The sequence below is a fragment of the Sander lucioperca genome, chromosome 21, assembly GCF_008315115.2.
Source record: "Sander lucioperca isolate FBNREF2018 chromosome 21, SLUC_FBN_1.2, whole genome shotgun sequence".
Taxonomy (NCBI): Eukaryota; Metazoa; Chordata; class Actinopteri; order Perciformes; family Percidae; genus Sander; species Sander lucioperca.
This window is the reverse complement of record NC_050193.1, coordinates 28,145,354-28,167,049: the sequence shown is the minus strand read 5'-3', so window position 1 is coordinate 28,167,049 and position 21,696 is coordinate 28,145,354. Positions and strand designations below refer to the sequence as shown.

The 21,696-nt window shown below is 43.6% G+C and overlaps 1 protein-coding gene across 5 annotated transcripts in view; it reads right to left on the bottom strand.

The window, feature by feature from the left end:
* Positions 1-4,249: 4,249 nt before the first annotated feature.
* Positions 4,250-21,696, bottom strand: part of LOC116065435 (nucleosome-remodeling factor subunit BPTF-like) — a 34,960-nt gene continuing 17,513 nt past the window's right edge. For 3 of the 5 annotated variants that reach the window (XM_035996457.1, XM_035996458.1, XM_035996461.1), the window contains 19 exons: positions 21,084-21,208; positions 20,071-20,199; positions 19,674-19,824; positions 19,426-19,549; positions 18,829-19,081; positions 17,603-17,770; positions 17,127-17,260; positions 16,916-17,027; positions 15,890-16,104; positions 14,683-15,718; positions 12,467-13,902; positions 12,293-12,375; positions 11,642-11,867; positions 9,795-10,312; positions 8,355-8,531; positions 7,570-7,762; positions 6,745-6,829; positions 6,438-6,624; positions 4,250-5,088 (listed from right to left, as the gene is read on the bottom strand). In XM_035996457.1, coding sequence (XP_035852350.1) covers positions 5,049-5,088; positions 6,438-6,624; positions 6,745-6,829; positions 7,570-7,762; positions 8,355-8,531; positions 9,795-10,312; positions 11,642-11,867; positions 12,293-12,375; positions 12,467-13,902; positions 14,683-15,718; positions 15,890-16,104; positions 16,916-17,027; positions 17,127-17,260; positions 17,603-17,770; positions 18,829-19,081; positions 19,426-19,549; positions 19,674-19,824; positions 20,071-20,199; positions 21,084-21,208 — 5,392 coding nt within the window. In that variant the 3' untranslated portion in view covers positions 4,250-5,048. Of the gene's footprint in view, positions 5,990-6,437; positions 6,625-6,744; positions 6,830-7,569; positions 7,763-8,354; positions 8,532-9,794; positions 10,313-11,641; positions 11,868-12,292; positions 12,376-12,466; positions 13,903-14,682; positions 15,719-15,889; positions 16,105-16,915; positions 17,028-17,126; positions 17,261-17,602; positions 17,771-18,828; positions 19,082-19,425; positions 19,550-19,673; positions 19,825-20,070; positions 20,200-21,083; positions 21,209-21,696 lie in introns of all 5 variants that reach the window. The other 2 variants (XM_035996459.1, XM_035996460.1) reach the window with 2 other exon arrangements.

The window sequence follows — 21,696 nt, the reverse complement described above, 5'->3', positions numbered from 1 at the left end:
ATCACAGGGCTCACGGGACATGTCGTCACTACGTAGTAGCATCGCGATATCTCCGTGTGATTTCAATTCTATGGTTAAATCCGACTCTGGGTCGGTTTTCTGGCCGTCTTTATATTTTTTTCAGTGGACGTTTGCGAGGGATGAACTGTTCCCGGATCGGCGCATTTTTAGTGTCATGATACTCTTACAGGGAAATGATTTAAACGGTCCCAAAAAACCACCTCCATGCGACTAAGCAGGGGTGGCCAACCAGTTAAGTATAAAGAGCCACAAAAAAAAAACGCACCATAGCAAAAAGCCACACAACACATGCACGTCCACACTACAACAGCAACAGTGTCTTCCAGATCTGATGACAGTCATAATACATAGCAGTTTTCATAGTTTTTTGGGAAATCTGACAGTCTTTGTTATCCACAATCCTTTTCAGGTCTTGCTTGAACTCGGTTGTGGCCACTCGAAGAACTCTCTCACTCATTTGTCACTAGAGGGGCTTTCAAACAGTCTGATTCAGCAGTGAAAGGGTTAATGAGGAAGGTGATCTGTGGCCGCTGTTCTTCCTCAGGTTGCAGAATCTGTCCTCAAAACTCTGCTGCATTATTTTCCATTTTAAAATAATTGGCAAATGTATTGGCAGATGCATTCAAATGTGTTTTTTTTTTTTTACTTATCTGAAATACTGTATGTTTCAGAAAAGTTAAAAACAATCAACCAATGACACAGCCCCCAGCCACACAGTAAGAGCCTCACAGGAGCAGGCAAAGAGCCGCATACGGCTCAAGAGCCACAGGTTCGCCACCCCTGGAATAAGTAAATGTTTCTATTATAGCTATTTTGTAAATCTGAAATCTTAAATTACACTGGCTACTTTTTAAATATTTAGTTGTTTGGCAAATACATGTATCTTTCTGAAAACATGGTTTTATATGTATCAGCTCATACTAATAACAGAACGGCTTTTGAGTTAAATCTCTTTAAAGGGGTGATATAGAATGATTATATAGGGTATTTCACACTGTTCCTTAAGGTCTCCTAATAGGATATGTAACATTGGTTGGGCTGGAAATTGCCTGAATGCTATTTTATTAGGCCCTTAACTACCCTGTGAATATGACTCTATTTGGAACAAGAGCTTTTCTTCCAAATATGGTCTGCTCATGAATATTTAGATGAGCTGCGCGCTGATTGGTTGAGGAACCCCATAGAAACACATTGGAGACGAGACAGCAGGTCTCACATTTCAGACACTGCAAAGTTAAGATTGTTTGTCTGCTATTTCGTTATTAAATTCACTTCTGAGACTTTTTTATGCGAGAAATCAACTATATAAAGCTCAAATATGGGCCGTTTTACGAAAATTGATGGCTAATTGCAAATTTGGAAAGACGTGTCGGACTTTAGGAGCTCCACACAGTCTGACGAGAAAATGGCAACCTCCATACCCAGTGAAAGTCACCGTTTCTCGGTTACTGGACTACCGGGGCTCGGGGCTCCGCGGAGCTGGCTGGCTGCCAGCTGCCGGCATAACTAGAGTATGTTTAGTTTGAGTTTCATCACGCCACTTAAATAACATATACGTCTTATAAAGCTAACAATGGTGTCCGATTTCAATTTAATGCATTTTTGTGAACATTAGGGATTTCGTTAGCTGCTACTGTCCCTTCAATCCTATGGGTAAAGACCGCGGCTAGCTGCAGGCCCTGGAGCTCCATCAGGGCCTCGGCATTTTGTAGTCCAGTTACCCAGAACCGGTGACTTTGCGCGGGTATGGAGCGCCGCGGGCTTCCCTTCGTGACGGAGATCCAGCTAGCTCACAGCGAGTCTATGAAGTAGGACATGCCGGGCGGCGAGGCAGCACCGGCCGCTGTCACGTAGCCTGCTGAGCTCCTGCGACACACAGTCGGACAAAATTTGCAATTAGCCATACATTTTCGTAAAACGGCCCATATTTGACCTCTACATAGTTGATTTCTCTCATAAAAAAGTCTCAGAAGTGAATTTAGTAATTAAATAGCGGACCTCTGGAGAGCTGCATGACCTAGCTAGATTCAGAAGACTAAGCTGACCTCAGGTCAGTGGTGGAGCCTATGCTAATGTCGGGGCGTGACAAAGACTAGGAGTTGAGATGCTGACGTCAGCTTCCAGCTTTGTTCAGATTCGCCCGTTTTCAGCGGCACTTTCAAAATGTGAGATTTGCAGAGGATAGTAGGGGTGGGCGATACTGGGAATTTTGGTATCGATCCGATACCAAGTAAATACATGGCTAGTATCGCCGATACCGATACCAATACTTTTTACTTGTAACGTCACAATCATTGAATAATTTTGTGATTTTGCATTTAGTTAGTTGATTATGATTATGATAAAACACAGGACAAAGATTTTAGACAAATCTAAATGTTTTTATTTACTAACTAGAACAATGTAAAACAATGTAACGCTATAAAAATAATAAAATAATATAACAAAATGTAACTATAACAAAGTCAACAACACAACCAAAAATACCTTCCATTACACACAGATATCTGTGAAAAATAAAGTCAGTTGTGCAAAATAAGTAAACAAAAGCCACAATGTATAAATATGAATATAACAATATAAACAACACAACAAAAAATCATCACGGGCTTCTCTCACTGTTCTGACTCTCCGCTCTCCGCCTCCGGACGCTGTGCTAGATCGATACGCCCAGCCCTAGAGGAGAGGGGTATCAACGGGATTTTGAGCTTCTATGTATGTCCTATTTACCCACCGAACTGTCGTTATTCAACTATGACAAGGTAAAATTGGTTTTGCATTCTATCACCCCTTTAAAGGGTTAGGGAAATATCATATTTATAAATCAAGAATGTTTCCTATTTCTGATGTTTTTAAGCATTCCTTAAGAGTCTGTAACCAATATACTGCTGCAGCGAATTTGAAGACATGTAAACCTATTTGTTTTGTCAGTTCTTAATCTTTTATTCTAATGAATTTAATCTGTCTCCTTGCTTTATATCGCAATTCTTGAGCTGCTGCTCTGTATATGCAAACATTTCCAAGTATGGAATGCCATTTTATTCAATTTTAAATTGAATGCAGGTATAGAGGTGGATGAATAACGTCTTTGTCATCATGTATTTTAGTTTAGTTTGTTTTGTTAATGTATATGTCACCATTATGTGTACATTTTAATTTATAGTTAATGAGTGCTGTATGACTGCTGGCTGTCTCTGTTAGTCCTATGTTCATAAATATGCATGGTCCCTATCAAATAAACCAATAAATAAATACAATTTTAAATACATACATACATAAGCCTATGAAATAAATCCTGAAATAAATAAATGAGAAAATAAAAATATTAACTATTAATATAACTCTAAATATATAAATGTTAATATACTTCAATAAACAAATGGGGCGGGGTCTGATTCCAACGCAGGGACTTTTACTGCATGTCATTCCCCCTCTCTCTACCACTTTCCTGTCTTCAGCTGTCCTAAAATGGACCTTTTTCAAATGACTACTTTTATTTATTTCAGGGGACTTTTATATCATAAGTCACTGGTTACCAGTTGCTGCCCGCATCCGCTTCAAGACACTAGTACTTGCATACAGGGCCACGAACACATCAGCCTCAGCATACATCCAGGACATGGTCAAACCCTATACCCCAACCCCCCCCACTCCGCTCTGCATCGGCCAACCTGCCCGCTGCCCCCTCACAGTGAGGGAGAACTAATCACTCAACGAAATCCTGACTGTTTGCTGTCCTGGCTCCTAAATGGTGGAATGAGCTCCCTATTGACATCAGGATGGCCGAAAACCTGTGCATCTTCCGCTGAAAAATATATATATATATATTTCTTGATGCTGCACTTTGATATGGCTCTTTGTAGCATTACCTATTTAAACCTAATATACTTGCTCTTACTACTTGTCTGGAGTTTGCACCTTCAGGGTTGAAAGCACTTAATTGGAAGTCGCTTTGGATAAAAGCGTCAGCTAAATGACATGTAATGTAATGTCGTGTATGTACGTAAGTAAAGTCCTTTGAAAAACATCCTCTGAAAAACAAAAAATTACTATTTATTTATTGAACTATATTGACTATTTCATATATGTATTGCCTCATTTATTTATTCCAGGATGTATTCCTTAGGCATATTTATTCATTTACAGTATGTATTTACTTAATGTTGAATAAAATGTCATTCCATACCCATGTGTCGCTGTGTGCCACAAACACACGAGGAAAAAAAAATCAGTCTTTTCCATTTTATTAAGTTCCATATACATCAATATTTCTTCAGATGTAATACAAAAAAAAGAAAAAAGAAATCAAGTGAAAATCTGACAATATTTTTTTTTTTCTTTTACAAATACATAATTTCATGATTTCCGGTCAGTCACTACTGCAGAGCCATCCATCTACAATATCTCATTACTGTACTTTCAGTAGGTTATAGAAGTTTATCCAAGCAGACTACTGATGTCCACTTATTTAGTACAACTGTCTTTCATGCCACTTCAGACTAAACAATGAGAGGAAATGGGAGAGGAAAAAAAAACATTGTTCCACATATCCGAATTTAGACACAAAAGTCCTGACACGTTATGCTCCGTAAAAACTCAGCCATTGTGTGTCAGTATTCAATTTCAGTCAGTAATTATTTCTCATTGGACATGAATACAAGGATGGCCTGAGGGGATTTCTTTGAACAAAAAATAAAAAAACAGATAAAAATAATAAACGTGGAAATATGAGAGCTCCTTAAGAGTCTTTTCTCAGAGGTAAACTTTCTTCTGAAATGCCTCAGTTGCTCACGCTTCCTCAGTACAGTCCAACTGATTAAGACAGGTCCAAAAAAAGGTCCCTTTAGAGCTGAAACGGGCAGAAGGCAGCTCTGCCTGAACAGTTCTGTGAAAGCAGCAGTGCTGGTTGCACCGTCAGAAGGAGCGGATCCCGAACACAGCGTGAGGCAGAGTCTGTCACAGAGTTACAGTTCAGAAAAGCCATATTCTTGGCAAGTGCATTTTGTTTGACCAATGTGCGATGCTCTCTAAGAGGCTGACGAACACTGTAGCTTGTTGTTATGAGACCTACAGAATGCAGAGAGAGGGGAAAGTTGAGAGCCCTTTCGCTTCGTTTGTTTATTGTTGTGACATCTCGACAAAAAAAAAAAAGACACAGAGGATGCAAATGGGTCGATCCTGCAGCCATGTTGGGTGTAATTTATTGGGAATGCCTTTATTACTTGAAGAAACTTTCCACAACTACAAAACTGAGGTTACTTCGTGAAGTTAGGAACAGGACGAGCTCAAACGCTTCACTCTTTGTAGTACATTTTAGTCTTATAAAATAATACCATCTAAAATGATTTGTTTCATAATTATTTAAAATATTCAAACAGTGTTAGATATATCTTACAACCACTGTACATGATAAAAAGTATGTACATTCAAGACAACCACCTTAACAACCAGCTCAGTCAAACTCAACAGGGATGTAACGTACAAAGCATCTCATAAATATCTCTGTGTAATAAAATATGCAGCTTTATATATTTTTTTTTAATATCCAAAAAGGTCAAGACATTATCCAATCCAACTCAGATGTAGAACAGAAAATAAATACAAGTTAGGAACTAAAATGCATTTAAAATCCCTCTGAAAACACCCTTAGCTACTGTGATGGACTGTTCACAAAAACAAAGAAGGCCAAATTGAAGGAAATGAGGAGAAGAAAGCATGTCCCTGGATTACATGATAAACACAAGTCAACATGGCTGCCATTCTGTGATTAAACTGAATATTCTTATGGTTACCAAACATGTTAAATCGGTGGTGTTTACTTGAAAGCCCATTTGGTGTTTGTGTGCGTGTTTTTTCATTGTTAATGTGTTTTCTTTTGCGGTTCTGGAAACAGAAAGTCATTATTACTAAAGACCCCAGCATCCAGTCCAGACTCCAGCTAGACTGGCCCACTTAAGAATCTGACAATCTGTAAGAAAGAAGAAAATGGGATGGCATAAATCAAAGGCATGCAGCAAAGGTGAACAGACACAAATGCAAGATGGCACACAGATACAGAGGTCACACGGCGCTAAAGTTCTGTTAAGACATCGGACAAATTGTCTAAATGTCTGTCAGCTCGGTTGGTTTTAGTACGGCCAAGCAACGGTGACAGTTCAAAGCCAACTCCAGTCTACAAGTAAAGCACATTCTACTGCAAGATAACACGTACTACACATGCCGGTGATATGAACAAAAGTAAAAAGTGAATGATAGGCATAAATGCACAAATCAAGTAAAGACTGACATGACAGCCGGTGAGGCCAGCGTCAACGCTTTACAACACACACACACACACACACAACATAGCATGGGAAAAGGAAGAGAGAAACTTGGGAACCTCCAGAGTCTGCAGGAGTAAGAGCACCTGACCTTACCTGCTCGCTTTGAAACCTTTAAGCTTCTGTACAAAGAAGGCTTCAAGCACCTCGGCACACTGAAAGAAGGGCGTGTCGTTGGGGTTGTAATAGCGACAGTTGTCGAAGATTTTGGTCACGTCGGCCACAAACTCTGTGAGCTTGTGGTAATGTCGCTTCTGCAAACGGGTTTCCATCGTGGAGAAGTCTACAAGGGACAGAGAAATACGGGATTTATTTACAGAACGCACATAACATTTCCTACATCTGACATTTGCCAGGGTTGAAGAACAGCCACTCATAAACAATTGCTTTGATTAGTTCTCACCCATTGGCTCCTTGATCACACGATAATAATCAGGAGCGTCGTGGGCATCCACCGGTTCAAGGAACGGCCATGCCATTTTATGAGACTGTTGAATAAAACAAGAAGTTATTACACAACACATTTTCAAAATGAGTACCGATAATAGCAAAACCCAGAAAGACTATAAATTATTTGCAGAATTTCTCGCAATGCAACTGGACGTTTCTTAGGTTTTCTGTTGTAAAGCAAACTGTGTTGAGAGTGAAGCCATACCCTCGAAGTTAATATAAAATCTCTAATTTATTCTAAATATTTCCTCAAGATATGTGAGAGTACAGTTCCAGGCCTTTTGACAACAATAAGACCTTAGAATAGTTATCTGGGTTACTAAGATCATTATGGGGTTGAGCAGAGGCCATATGAACATTTCTTTTTCAATTTCATCCGTGCTCAACATACGTCTCCACCACCAGTGGTTTGAAGAGCTGAAATAGAATAATGACATGTTGTATATTGCAGGACATGTTCCACGACTACTTTATGATATCCACTATACACAACACAGGATCATGTGAAAAAGCTAGTTAGTATCATAAAAGTTGGATATATTACAGAAGAAAGTCACTTAAAAGGCACATATTTCACGTGAAGTCTTTATATTATCCATTTCTAGTGTTTATTATACTATACTAACAGTTGTTTTTGAATTTGGTCATTTCCATTCATTAACTGCTTCTTGTTATTTATATTTCTTCCTTGTTAAGCACTTTTTATATCTTGCTGTTACATTTAATGTTATAAATATTTTATAAGTTAACGACAGCCTGACACACATGGGTTCCATACCTGTAACGAGCGTAATATTCTTTTCAAGCCCTCGTAGTCTTTGTCAGTGAGCGGCGTGAGGACCGTCATAGCATCTTCTGTCGACTGACACTGCGGGCAGACGTACAAGTCGATGTGAGTGGCCTCGCTCTGCAGGATGCCGACGCAGCGCCCGTGGTACCAGTTCTGGCAGCGGTCGCAGCCGATGTAAAATCTGTGGGGGGGGGGATGGGATACATGGCAGTTAGCGCGAACCAATGAAAAGGTTCCGTATGTATGAAATACTAAGTTACTGTACTTGAGTAGAATTTTCACGTATCTGTACTTTACGTCGTTATTTATATTATTGAAAACTTTCACTTTTACTTCACTACTTTTCCGAAATAAAATGTATATTTTTACTCCCAAATTTCCCCTCAGTGTCTTCGTCACTTGCAAGAAATGTTTTCGTACGTTGGAGTGAACAAAAACTTACAAATTCTGTTTATGTTTTTCCTCTCTGTTGATGTTTAAGAAGGTGTGGAAACCCTGATTATTACGCTCTGCTATAAGGAAGCCACAATACAGTTCATTATCAAAGCTTTTATTTACTTTTTTTTTACTTTAATTCTAATAGTTAAGTACATGTTCATCAAATGTTTTGATATTCAAGTACAGTAAATATCCTATACGTACTTAATAGACTTCTACTCAAGTAATATTCTAAAAGGTGACTTCAACTTCTACCAAAGTCTGGTAAGATACTTTTACTCAAGTATTGCTTTCAAGTACTTTTTATACAAGACTGTATTTAGAAGGAGCCTTACTGTGATTCGTCGTACGGCGTCCGGCAGATGCAGTACAACTCCTCGTTACTTCCTCCCTCCTGACCACGTTTACAGTCGTTGCACACGAAGTCCTCCAGCTTCTTGGCCTCTTTCTCTGTGATGCCAACACACGCGCCATGAAACCAGTTGGAGCACAGGTCGCACCCTATGTAAAACCTAAAAAGGAGGAAAGATTGTTAATTTTTCTATCACTTAAATCTTCATGACGACATCACGAGTGCGTTGCAGTGAAATGTTAACATAATTTTTTATTTATTTATATATTTCTGCCGTAAATTGATAGGACAGCTGAGACGTGTGAGAGAGAGAGCGAGAGCGAGAGCGAGAGCGAGAGCGAGAGAGAGAAGACATGCAGGAAACCGTCACAGGTTGCTCTACCAACTGAGCTAACCCGGCCAACACTGGTTGCAGTGAAATGCTATAATACAATAGAGAGGCAAAGTTCCTCCCCTTCCGGTTGACCACCACGGGACCCCTAATTCGGAAACAATTTGTGCGGTTAGTGAATTAACCCCGTTTGAATTGAGCCATGAATTAATCGAATTGAGCCATGAATTACACATGATGTTTGTCAATTTAAAAAGATCATTTTGCAAGTCAAGAAAGTTTGTCATAAAACGGTCGATGTATAAGTCTGTGAAAATACGCAATTAGAAAGCCTACTCACCCAGATGCCAAATAAGTGACGTCTCTCTGAAGCTACGATGCCTTATGTGTTTTGTACCGGGATGTAAAGTTACAGAGCAACGGAGCTTGCTCGTTCTTTTGCTTCTCGGCTGATAAAACACATCAGATAAGATAACGTTACATGTGTTGTGGAACAGAGCTAAGCTAGCTAGCTAGCGAGCAAGTTGAGCAGCAGCGAGGTGACAAATTATGGGAGACGAGAGATGTAGTTCACCGAGTGGTTTAATAGAAAACTAAGTGGTACTACAACAAACCTGTAGGGCTGTGCTCGATTGAAGAAATTCTTAGTCGACTAACACTCATTCAATTGTATCGACTAATCGATTAGTTGATTTAATCGACAGATCTGTAAATCTGAGTTTCTCCGCAAAGAGTCATGCAAAAGCACCACTTTAATTCTAGTGTTTACCAGAGATGTGCTCGTACGTTTCTTGGAAATAAGTCATTCAGCATGAAAAAAGCATAAAACATGACTAATCGACTAAAGAAATCTAAGTTGACTAAGACCAAAACGACCGATTAGTCGACTAATCGACTAAGAGGGAGCAGCCCTACAAACCTGACAAACTGTGACTTTCTTCAGCTGCAAAATGTAATTTTTTTTTTTAAAATGGGATCTTTTCCCGTTCACTACCATACATATTTTTTCCTGAAATAAGGTCCCATGAGGTCCACCGGATGGGAGGGACTTTTCCTCTCTATCACAACGGTTGTTTTTTCCAGAGAGCTTACTTTGACTCGTCGTAGGCCGTTTTGCAGATACAGTACAATTTGGTGTCCTTCTTGTGATCCTTTGAGGTAGAAGAGAGCTTCTTCTTCTTTTTGTGTTTTGATGAGCTGGAATCTCCGTCTTTGTCTCTGTCCCTGTCTTTGTCCTTGTCTCTGTCCCGATGTCTGTCCCGCTCTCGGTCTCTCTCCTTCTCTCGATCCCCGTCTCTGTCTTTGTCTCGGTCTCTACATTTGTCTCGGTCCTTATCCTTATCCCTGTCCCGTTTCTTCTCGTGATGCCTGTCCCGGTCTTTGCTTCGGTCTTTGTCTCTGTCTTTGTCTCTCTCCTCTTCCCGCTTACGTTTATGGGATGAGGAGGGCGAGGTCGCCGTGTGGGTGCTGTGAGAGGAATGTGTAGAGTGGGAGGGATGGGAGGAGTGGGAAGAGGCTGCCTTGACTGTTGCTGCAGCAGCCTGGACGATGGCAGCTCTGGCTTTCTCCTGTTCTTTTTGTAGCCTGGCTATGTCCCGCCTCAGCTCCTCCTGAGAAGGAGACCAGATATGCAATGTCAAGATTAGTATCTCCGCTCTGAATTTTATGCCTTATAAAAATGATTCCTGGACAGCTTATACTCTATATACATAGTCTCGCATCGCCAGACCTTACTCCACAGCGCTGTGGAGTAAGGTCTGGCTACACCACAGATACATCCTGGGATAGGACAAAAAAAACGCTTTGGGTTGTTTGCATTTCTTTATACCAATCACAATCGACGGTGGCTCTGCAAAATAGTCTGGGGTAGGAATGTTTTTCAGTGAAACATTTGCAGGCCGCAAAGGCAACGCCACATCAAATATTAAATGAAGTTAACTAACAATACAGTAACGTGAGCCTCATTTTGATTATACCAGTGTTATCGCCATGTGTACTTCGCCCATAGCAATTCTGCCAATTGGTCCCAAAACGTCCCAGTTAGATAATAAATACCGTAAACATATTCTTTGTAAACCTAACCAATCATTCACCGAAAAAAAACAAGCAGGCCTGCCTTGTTGCACGATCAAAACTTTTCTTGAAGTGCTCATATTATGCTTTTTGGCTTTTTCCCTTTCCTTTATTATGTTATATATCTTTTTTGTGCACGTTATAGGTTTACAAAGTGAAAAAGCCAAAGTCCCCCCAAAGGGACTTACCATCTCCAACAGAAAACACTGTTCACAAACTGCTCCAAACAGCTCTATTGTAGTCCAGCCTTTACTTCAGAGACAAACGTGGTCACTTTGGAACACACGTTATAATGCTCGCCTAGCTGCTAGCATGGCACGCCCTCATACTCTGCTTCTGACTGGCTAGTAGTCCTTACCTAGGTACTGTCAGGGTACACCCTCATACTCTGCTTCTGACTGGCTAGTAGTCCTTACCTAGCTACTGTCAGGGCACGCCCTCATACTCTGCTTCTGACTGGCTAGCTATGGGATAGAAGTGAGATGTCTCACTCTGTAGCTAAAACAGAGAGCTCAATACACAGGGTGAAAAGAGGAGCTGCAGCAATGTGCAGTACAACAAAAATATTAAACCATGTAAACCTATTCTGATATAACCTCTAAATACATTTATGAACCTGAAAATGAGCATAATATGAGCACTTTAAAACTCGCTTTTCAGCGCATAGCTTGCTAGCTTGAAGGTTGTTGTTGTTGTTTCCCGAAGTGAACAGAGTTTGAGAACGGCAACACACGAAGAGCGGAAGGGGCCCGACGTCTGGCAGGTGAGTCACATGCTGGATGTCGGCCTTTATCCTGGAAATGTACTTCTGTTGATCCAGACTACTCTACACATAACCATCTTATGAAGGCAGACTGTGTGCTAACCTGTACTTGCAGCTGCAGCTCCTTGTCCAGCAGTGCCCTCTTCTTCAGGATCTCCGCCTTCAGCTGTTCCTTGTGCTTGTACAGCAGTGCAGTCAGCTTGGAGGCATTCTGTTTGGAGCGTTTCTGCTCAACCACCTCCTCCTTCTTTCTCTTCTTAGCTGCCTGCTTCTCGTCCTTCTCAATCTTGTCGAGGATGAACTTCATCACCTGGTTGCACACGATCATTCTGTAAACAGAGGACAGCAGGGCGCTAGAGTCATTGTTGTTCAGTTGGTGGTGCAGTTATGGGGAAGAAACTCAGTAAGCTTTTATATCAGGATACATGGAGGGAAAAGCAATCAATACCATGAACACACTTTTATTTTATGCATGAAAGATTATAAAAACAGGTTAAAGGACTATTTGACCACTTAATGTACATGTCCTGTTACTGAACATTGCAAATTCATTGTTTGTCATTTTCCGTTTTATTTTAAGTCTGTTGTTTTTCTTTTATGGGAAACTTTTTATGCTGCTGTCTTGGCCCGGACTCAACGGGAATATTTCTGGTAAAATAAAGGTTAACTAAGAACATAAATACTACTGTCATCCACAGGACATATAAGCTTTTGACATAAAGCGCCACATTTCTGTGATTATTAAGTCCCAAACCTCTGGTTCTCCTCTCGCTCAGCTGCAGCCAGGCTCTTCCTCTGTTTCAGCTGTTCTGCTGTAGCATTCTGCTTCACTACCACCTGACAACAAAAATACTTTGTTAATATTCAAAGTTTCTAGATGCTGTAAGAAAGGAATCATTGTGAATTGCTTCTTTTTTTGGAGTCACACCTGTTTTTGCATGCCATCCCCGGGGCTAACTGCCTGCAGAACCTGCTCTTTCTGTTCCCTTTTAGCCTCGTGGTGTTTCTTTTTCTTTGGTTTTTGTTGTTGTTGTTGTTGTTGTTGTTGTTGTAGTAATTGCTGTTGTTGCTGCTGTTGCTGTTGTTGTTGTTGTTGCTGCTGTTGCTGCTGTTGTTGTTGTTGCTGCTGCTGCTGCATCCTTTGGAGCTGCTCCTGGACGCTCGCTGGTGCCTGTATGGTCACCATGTTCTGGATCTGGTGGGTCTGAATTTGCCCCCCTGTCTGCTGGATCTGGATAGGCAGCTGCAGTTTGATCTGCTGGGGAACCGTGCCGCCCTGCTGCTGTGCCTGTGCCTGGATTTGGGCTTGGATCTGGGCAGCAACGTGGGGCGGCAGAGCTGAAAGAAGCTGGACAGGCTGTTGGATGCCCGGAACGGTGATGAGCTGATGCCTGATTGGAGACTGGACCTGAAGCTGAGGCTGTGCTTGAACTTGCGTTTTGTTCTGAGGCTGGAACTGGACTTGGAGCTTAGCTTGGACTTGGGGTTGGGCTTGGACCTGAAGCTGTTGCTGGACCTGGGTCTGCTGTGGCGACTGGACTTGAAACTGGGGCTGGGTTTGGACTTGAGTTTGGACCTGGGGTTGCTGCAGGGCCAGAGGTTGTGGGTGAATCGGGCTCTGTTGCTGGAACTGGACCTGAACCTGGGGATGGAGTTGGGTATGGATCTGGTTCTGTAGCGGAGTTTGGGCCTGAGACTGAACCTGGGGTGGAGATTGGACCTGAGGCTGTTGGTGAGCCTGTGGTTGGGTGTGAGCCGGTGTTTGAAATGAAGCCTGTACCTGGGGGTGGTACTGAGGCTGGACCCTTGATTGGAGCTGGGCCTGGGCCTGGGGCAAGGTTTGGTTGGGGGTTTGGGATTGAAACCGCACCTGAGGTTGATTTTGAGGCTGTAGCTGGGCTTGGGGTGGCTGCTGAGTTTGTGGCTGAAACTGAACTCGGACCTGGGGGTGGTTTTGGGCTTGTGCTTGTGCTTGAATGTGTGGCATTTGTTGGACTTGGCCAAAGGGCTGGACCTGAATCTGGGTACGGATTTGGGCTTGAAGCTGGGGTTGAAGTTGAGAATGGGCTTGGGGCTGGAGCTGAGGCTGCATAGGTCTGACAGTAGAAACAACAGAAGAGACCGGTAGTCCCATATGGACCTGCACAGCTGAGACTGGGATTTGAGTGACCTGCTGCACGGACACAACGGTGGGGGGCTGGACGTGTCCTTGAGCTTGAGGAGGAAGAGATGCTTGAGGCAGAGAGGAAACGGGTGAATGTATGGAGACTGGTGCAGGTGTCTGCGCTGGCTGAACTGGGGTCTGAGCTTGAGATGAAGCCGGAGTCCAAACCTGGGGCTGAGTGGCCCTCAGCTCTGTCAGAGCTAGAACAGAACGAGTACAGGAGAAGTAAAGAGAAGCAATAAATTAAAAAAAAAAGTCAACCATCCTATGTAGACAAAAACAGAATGCTGTTGATTTGCGTAGGGTTGGGTACCGAAACCTTTCCTAAATGACCGGTATCTACCGGAGCGAATGACGATGCAAATGTCAGTGCCTCATTTCGGTGTTACTTAAATGCTTGCTTTGCTCTCTGGCGCTCCGAAAACAAATGTTACAGTGAACAGAATCATCACTGCACGTGACGCTAGTTAACATTACACTTGGCCACAGGTAACGTTAGCCTACCGTTAGCTAGTAGCTGGCTGAAACAATTAAAAATACTGACATCTAAAACTAAGATAACTTGTCTAACGTGTGGCAGTATTTCACTGAAGAGGATTCCAACACCGAGAGGTACAACAGCCTGCAGCTAAAGACACGGAGGACACCAGCTGCACTTTGAGAAACTCAAGCTGTTGTTGTAAAGTACCCTTCCGCCATCTAGTGGTTCTTCTTTTTGTCGTTTAACAGCAATGAAATAAGTTACTGTTACAAGTAAAGTTAATATATTTTAAATAAATCATTTAAATTTGACCATACGGCTTTGGCCCGTCACCGTCGTCTTGTGCTGCTCTTCTTTTTTTTAACGTATCGGTTCAGGCACCATTTAGACCCGGCACCGTTTTAAAAGTATCATTTTAGCACCGGTATCGGAAAGAACCCAAACGCTACCCAACCCTAGACTGATAGATCGTTCGTGGGAATTGAGGTGGGTTCCTTACCTGGCACTGAAGGTGTTGTAGAGGTGGCTGTGACTGGTGTGACAACAGCATTGGCCACAGCAGCATGAAGGGGAACCGGGGCTGTAGCCTGGATTTGGGTTAGAGCTTTGGCTGGGGACGGGACAGCAATTTGGGTGGACACAACAGCTATGACAGGAGCAGAGACGGGGGCAAGGGCAGGGGTTGGAACTTGGACAGGTGAGGGAAGAGAGGCAGAAGCAGGCATTTGGGCTGAGTTAGTAGTGGCTGCTGTAGCAGCAACTTGGGCAGCCACCTTGACTGAGACAGGGGCTAAAGCAGGGGCGGGGCTGAAGGCGTGTGTCTGGACCTGGGCTTGAGGTGCAACTTGTCCCAGGACAGGAATCGACACAGCAGTTTGGGTTTGTGTAGGAAATGAGCCAGGGGTAGGGGTGGAGACTTGGGTTGGCACGATGGCTGGGACTTGGTTTTGTGCAGGGGTTGAGGCTGTAGCAAAGACTTGTGTCTGAGACATAGCTGGGCCTGCATTTTGTGCTGGGGAAGGGACAGATCTTGCCACTTGGGGTTGTGCAGGGACAGAGGCTGGTGTGGAGGATAAAACCTGTGTGGAGGCCTGGGCTGCAACGTGTGGCAGGGCAGGAACAGGAGTGGATATTTGAGATTGTGCAGGTACTGATAACGGGGTCGCGGCTGGAACTTGGGTCTGCACAGGAACTGTGGGGGCCAAACTTGGCATTTGTGTAGGGGCAGGTACAGGGGCTGTCATTATGGTTTGGCCTCGGGATGAGGGGGTCGTCTGGACTTGCGCAGGGGCTCTGGCTTGAGTTGGAGTTGACATTTGGGTTTGAGGGGTCTGAGGGGGTGCTGAAGTTGGAGCTGATGTGGATGGGGGCATGGGAGTGAAGAGGAAGCGCTGGACCTGGCCGTTGGGCATGGCTGCCTGCATTAGCTGCTGCCCAGGACCAGGGATGACTGTTACACCCTGTGGGATGATTTGCAGCTGTCCCTGAGTCTGACCCTGACCCTGGATCACCACCGTCAGACCTGGGTTTCCACCCTGTAGCATTGTAGACAAAAGGAGTCTTGCCTTCAGCCAACAGTGATAGAATTCTCTTTTTATACATCACCATTCAAAACAAAGTTATGAGGTACTTTACAAGAGCAAGTAAACACTAAAACATTTGAAAGACTTTCTCTGCAGGAGAAAAGAAAAGAAATGTGCCCTCACCTGAGCACCCTGCGTTAGCTGCATGAGCTGTGCCATAGTGAGTTTAACTTGACCCTGCTGTGGTCTGGTGGTCTGGGAGGAAGCTGCAGGTGACTGTCCAGGTGCTGCGGTGGCTGCATGAGGTGATGGCGCAGCACCTGCTGCTCTCTGAGCTGCAGTCGTCTGTACAGGTGTAGAACCGGGACCAGTCTGCGTCACAGTCGGCTGAGGTTGGCCTGGAGGGGATGAGGAGAGAGTGGGAATGTTTTTATTCTTATTTGTAAAACCCAGTTCAGACCAAAGATTCATGACGAGACGGGTTGAAACTTGCAACTAGTTGCAACACGCTGGTCTGCAACATTATAAAACCTGCCATTTCACACTAATGCAACGAGACGGTGTATCATCTCCACAGCAATGACTCTCTGTACTTCCGTGCCAACTTCCGACCTTCAGGCTTTTTGTCGCTGGGTATATCATTTTTGCATCTAAATATGAATGTGGATAATGTTGCAGTTAGAGATACTTGCTACAGTTGCATTTCTAGTGATGAGTCGGAGAAAACAATGTTTTATTATGTGACCCATGCTTTGTTCTATCGCTGCTCTCTCTCTTTTCAGCACCCTCTAGCTCGCTCGACCATATTACCGTGTTTGCAGGCGGTCGTTGAGCCTCCGTCTCAAACTCTGCCCTTTCGACCAGTTGACAGTTTGTATAGAAAATAAAATAGATTATGGATCATTTTATTTCTATAGTTTGTAGCTGCCTTTACAAGCTGACTTTGCTATAGGCTGCTGAAACAGGTGACGTCCCTTGCGCTCTAAAACCAGCCTCTGGCGACTTGACAAGCTGAGTCGCAGGTGACACCATCAGCCGGCTTGAGTCGAGCTGAGACGGGCCGGTTCAGAACACCACAACGTTTCCCTGCAACGTTCTAAAACGGTTTTGTCTCATCTTGAATCTTTGGTCTGAACTGGGCTTAAAATGTGAGCCACAAAAGCTGAAGACATTTATTTATGTAAAGAAATGATGAGTTAGACAGAACACCTTGTTGAGCCACTGCTGGACTTCTGCCTGCTGCTGTGCCCACAGAGGTAGACGGGGTCGCTGACTGGCTCGTCGTCGTGCCAGGCTGTGTTTGGCCTCCCGCTGTGATGGCCTGGAACACAAAACCAAAAGTAAAATCCTCAATCAATGTGCTTAATATTTTACTGGCTTCAAGTTAACACTGAAAAGGACAGGGTGAAGGACTAAAGACCTGTTGCTGGGTAGTTGAGGAGGTGGTGGCTCTGAGGTTGATGTTGCCAGTCGTAGGATGTAGCGTGCTGTATGTCCTAAGGTTCGCAGGGGGCCCAGAGGGAAAAATGCCCACGACTTTCTGCTGGACTATACCTGTTGACAAGCACGATTACGTGAGGAAAGAAGCAGATATCCATTGGGTGCATGCAGCGAAACAGGTCAAGGGTGCACAGCAGCAGCGAGACATGCACTGTGTGTGGGGAAGATCTATAAAGCAATTAAAAAAGCTTCAGTTCATGAGACCACTGTTACACAACTCAAGAGAAAAGCTCAGAAAAAAAACTGCATTCTTTTGGCCATAAAAAGCTAAAAAAAACTAAAATCTGGTTGCATCATCCATGCTCAGTGCCAACAGATTTCGCCGGTCACAGGACACTCTTCCATCCATTTAGGCAATTGTAAGCAGCGGAAATGGATGACACTCGTGCTCCCTACCTCCTTGAGCGGTGGGCATGTTGAGCGTGACAATCTTGCTGTTAGCGGGGAGCGGGAGTTTGGCGGCGAGGACCTGGCCAGCCACAGTCACTGGGCTGCCAGCAATCTGGAAGGTTTGCTCTGAGGTGGCGATACTGCTAGCCACGGTGGCCACCGAGCCAATGGAGGCTGCAAGACACACCATGCACCACCTGCAGTCACGCATACCCACAAGGGCCACCGCGATAGCCAGTCTACGGCTGTGGTGTCCACTGGAAGGTTTGAGTCAACAATAATGGGGCTGACATTTTTAAAATCTTGGGATTAATGCTTTAGCCATTAGCCGTTTTTTTGAAACTTATTTACTTTTCAGTTACTACTACACTGAACAAAATCCACAACAGAACGCGCCAGAAGAGCCGGCAGCTAAAAGCTGCGGCTAATTCAAGTTCATGTTTATGTAGCTAGCTAGAGCATTGAATCACAGTATGTCATCTCAAAAGGCCTTTACAAAGAAAACAGGACAGTCATTAACATCTAACTGCCGCTCTATAACAGCATCGGCATGAAATGAATGACTAATACTAGTGCAGGTTACTGTGCGATGCCGGTGCATATGCTTGTGCTCGTCTGATGGGAGAGGCTGGACAGAGAGGGGAGAGGGAGAGCTGCAGGAGGAGGAGGTCTCACTCTACTTCAAATTCTGCTGGGTTTTTTTTGCATTCTGCCTCCCCCAGCTTTAAGCTGGCTGATGAGTCAAAAAGCAGTAACTCTACCATCCTACAAGTCCAACGTATCCCATAAAAAAAAAAAAAAAGAACCCGCATCTCCAAGGCACATAGTGATCAATACAAGGCCAAAATGCAACTTGCCATGTGTTTAAATTCTGCTGATAAACAGGCTATCCTGTATCCTTTTAGGATATGAAAGGACCCAAATTGAAAACAGTTTTAACAGGATAAAAAGTGGACACCACAAGCCACAACGCCAATCACATATACCAACAAAAAATTACGTGGAAATTCATGCCAATGAGTGACTTCTGACAAACTGATATAACTGTCAGAGAACAATAAAAAGGAGGGGAAACAAAAAGCAGTATCTTCTGACAAAGTAGTTTTGTCTGCCTGCCTGCCACTAACAGAAGATGATGGATGAGAAGGCGCACAACTCTACACCATTCTACGTACGATTTCTGATGGGATTAAGGTTCATTGAAATGATCTGTGTCTTTCCATCTGGCTTACCTGAGCTGTTGTTGGTCTGACCCTGCTTGACCCAAGAAGCAAAAGATTGATGAAAGTTTTTGTCCTGCTGGAAGGGAACAGGAGAGCCCAGTTTGGAGGCCAGGACCATCTTAGTTCCAGATGTGACCTGACCTGTCCTCTGGCCCATGGACGCTGGGGTGCTGGGAGAACTGGGAGTGCTGGCTGAGGTGGTGGTGGTGGTGGTGGTTGTGGGAGTGGTGGCAGGTGTACCCGGTCTCTGCTCCAGACGTTTCTGTAACAATAATAGTACAAAATCTTCAGAATCAGAATACTAATTGCTAAGTTGCCGTTGCTCGCAGTCCGATTTAAGGTATAAAAAAACAAAGAAAAGGGAAAAAAAAAGAAGAAAATAGTCAAAAAAAATGTATAAAGTATCATAGCTAAAGTGCAAGAAATAGGAATTAAAGTAAAGTAAGATCAGGTTAAATGTTGCCAAAACAATGGATTGTACAAATGCTTCTGGAGTACAATGTGAACATAAATTTAAAAAATGTTAAACCACAAAATAATATAACACACCTGTATGTGTGTGTGTGTGTGTGTGTGTGTGTGTGTGTGTGTGTTCAGCGTTCCCACCTGCTGAGCAGCCAGTCTGGCCTGTTTTAGCTGACTCTCCAAATGGGCCTTGACATCCTCGGCCGTCCTAAGACTACTGCCAGTCTTGGAGGAATCGATACCCTGGGACTTCTCCCTCTCCACTCTGTAATATCCAGGAAAAAGGCGACAGTCGGGTGAATCAGTGCTCTAACAGAATATTTCAGTGTTCCCCGAAACAATAATTTTTGGGGCCACAGGCCAGAGGAGGCTAGCTGTGCGTTTCTCACCGTTCTGCAAAGGCCCTGATCTCCCACAGCTCCAGGTCCTCTTCAGGCACCCATGTCTCCACAGCTACAGGCCCAGTCAGCTTGGCTGGCTCATGCTTCTTGGGCCTCAAGGCGCTTGAGCGCAGGCCTTTCCTCTGTGGAGTGGGGGTTTCTACTCAGAAAGAGAAACAAATTTAAGATTTACATAAAATAAAAGTAAACTCTTCCGGCAATCAACCTGGGTCATTCTTTTAATTTGCTATTGCTATTGCTGTGTGTGTGTGTGTGTGTGTGTGTGTTCTATTTCGTTTCTACTGACCGCCAGAGGCGGTCTTTCAGCACCGCCTCTGGCGGTCATCCGAAACTCATAGAACCGCGGTTACATTCGTAACCATCGTTTCTGCTGTTTAGCTTTTACCTTTGGGAGTGTCTCTGTTTCCGAGGGGACAGATGATCTTCCTGATGCAGTATTCTGAGCGGATGCCGTAAGGCCCCACGTCTCTTCGTTTTATGATCTCTGTTGTGGTGACGTCTGTGTCCGTGGTTTCTGTGGCAAGAAGAAAACGTATCAGCACATTATTTAAAATGGAAACATGTAATAGTTCTAATACTGTCACTACCCGATGTGAGTCGAGTGCAGATGTGAGCTGCGCATGCTCAGATTTAAAACGGTTTACGGCATAACGCCAAGGGATCTGGCAAACGTTTTAGCTATCTATGATTGTTTGGTTGCTAACGTTAGCTCAAAACGGCATTCAAGTGACAGCCTTTGTTGTGTCTGATTGCTAACTTGTAGCCAGCCGTGAACGAACTTCGTTATGTAGGTCCATTTTTATTGTATTGACATTACAGAAGTCTCTCGTTAGCATCTTGTAGGCTACTTCAGCCTCTAATCTAGAACTGACATCAGGGATCATGCCGTGAAAATGTGATGCCTTACACTAAATAATAAATTACTGCTATGTAATGTACCTATCTCATTATTCTGTGTCATTATTCTATATAACAGCGAAACAGATCTGCGTGAAATCTGGTCATTGGGCATGCGCAACTCACATCTTCACTCGACTCACATCGGGTAGTGACAAATACTACAAGCATTCCAGCACTGGAAGGTGGAGACACCAAGGTTTTGTTGGCAGAAACAGAAGAGATAACATTAGTAGGGCTGCAACTAACAATTATTTTCATTGTTGATTAATCTGCTGATTATTTCCTCTATTTAATCGATTGTCAAAATAATTGCTGATTAATTTAAAAGTTGACCACTAATCGATCAATTGATTTATCTTTGCAGCTCTAAACATAAGTTGAACTAAAATACAAACTAATGTAAGAAGGCGTCCTCTAAAGAACACAGAGAAGATGCCCAAAGGAAGTAAAAAAAAGATCACTAAAAGGCAAAGAAGTCGGTGTGCAGCACGTTCTCACCTTTCCGTGTAGTTCCTACAGCAGCAGAGGGCTTAACAGCCATGTCATCCCACCTCAGGCAGGCCCACAGCAGCCTCAGCATCAGGCTGACCCCAGCCAGCGACCTCACAGTCTGGAGACGGTACCTGAAAGGGACACAGCCATAAAAATAACAAAAATATGAGTTCTTCTATCTTGGTGATGTAATATTGTGCTCATGACACAAATAAAAGGTCTTTACACACAGGGGACTTTTTTTGTGTCCGATTAATTCGCAATTTAGAGGTTATATCAGAATAGGTTTACATGGTTTAATTTTCAAAAAACACCATATTTTTGTTGTACTGCACATTGCTGCAGCTCCTCTTTTCACCCTGTGTGTTGAGCTCTCTGTTTTAGCTACAGAGTGAGACATCTCACTTCTGTACCATCTTTGTTGGGAGTCGCACATGCTCAGTAGCTAGGTAAGAACTACTAGCCAGTCAGAAGCAGAGTATGAGGGCGTGCCCTGACAGTACCTAGGTAAGGACTACTAGCCAGTCAGAAGCAGAGTATGAGGGCGTGCCCTGACAGTAGCTAGGTAAGGACTACTAGCCAGTCAGAAGCAGAGTATGAGGGCGTGCCATGCTAGCAG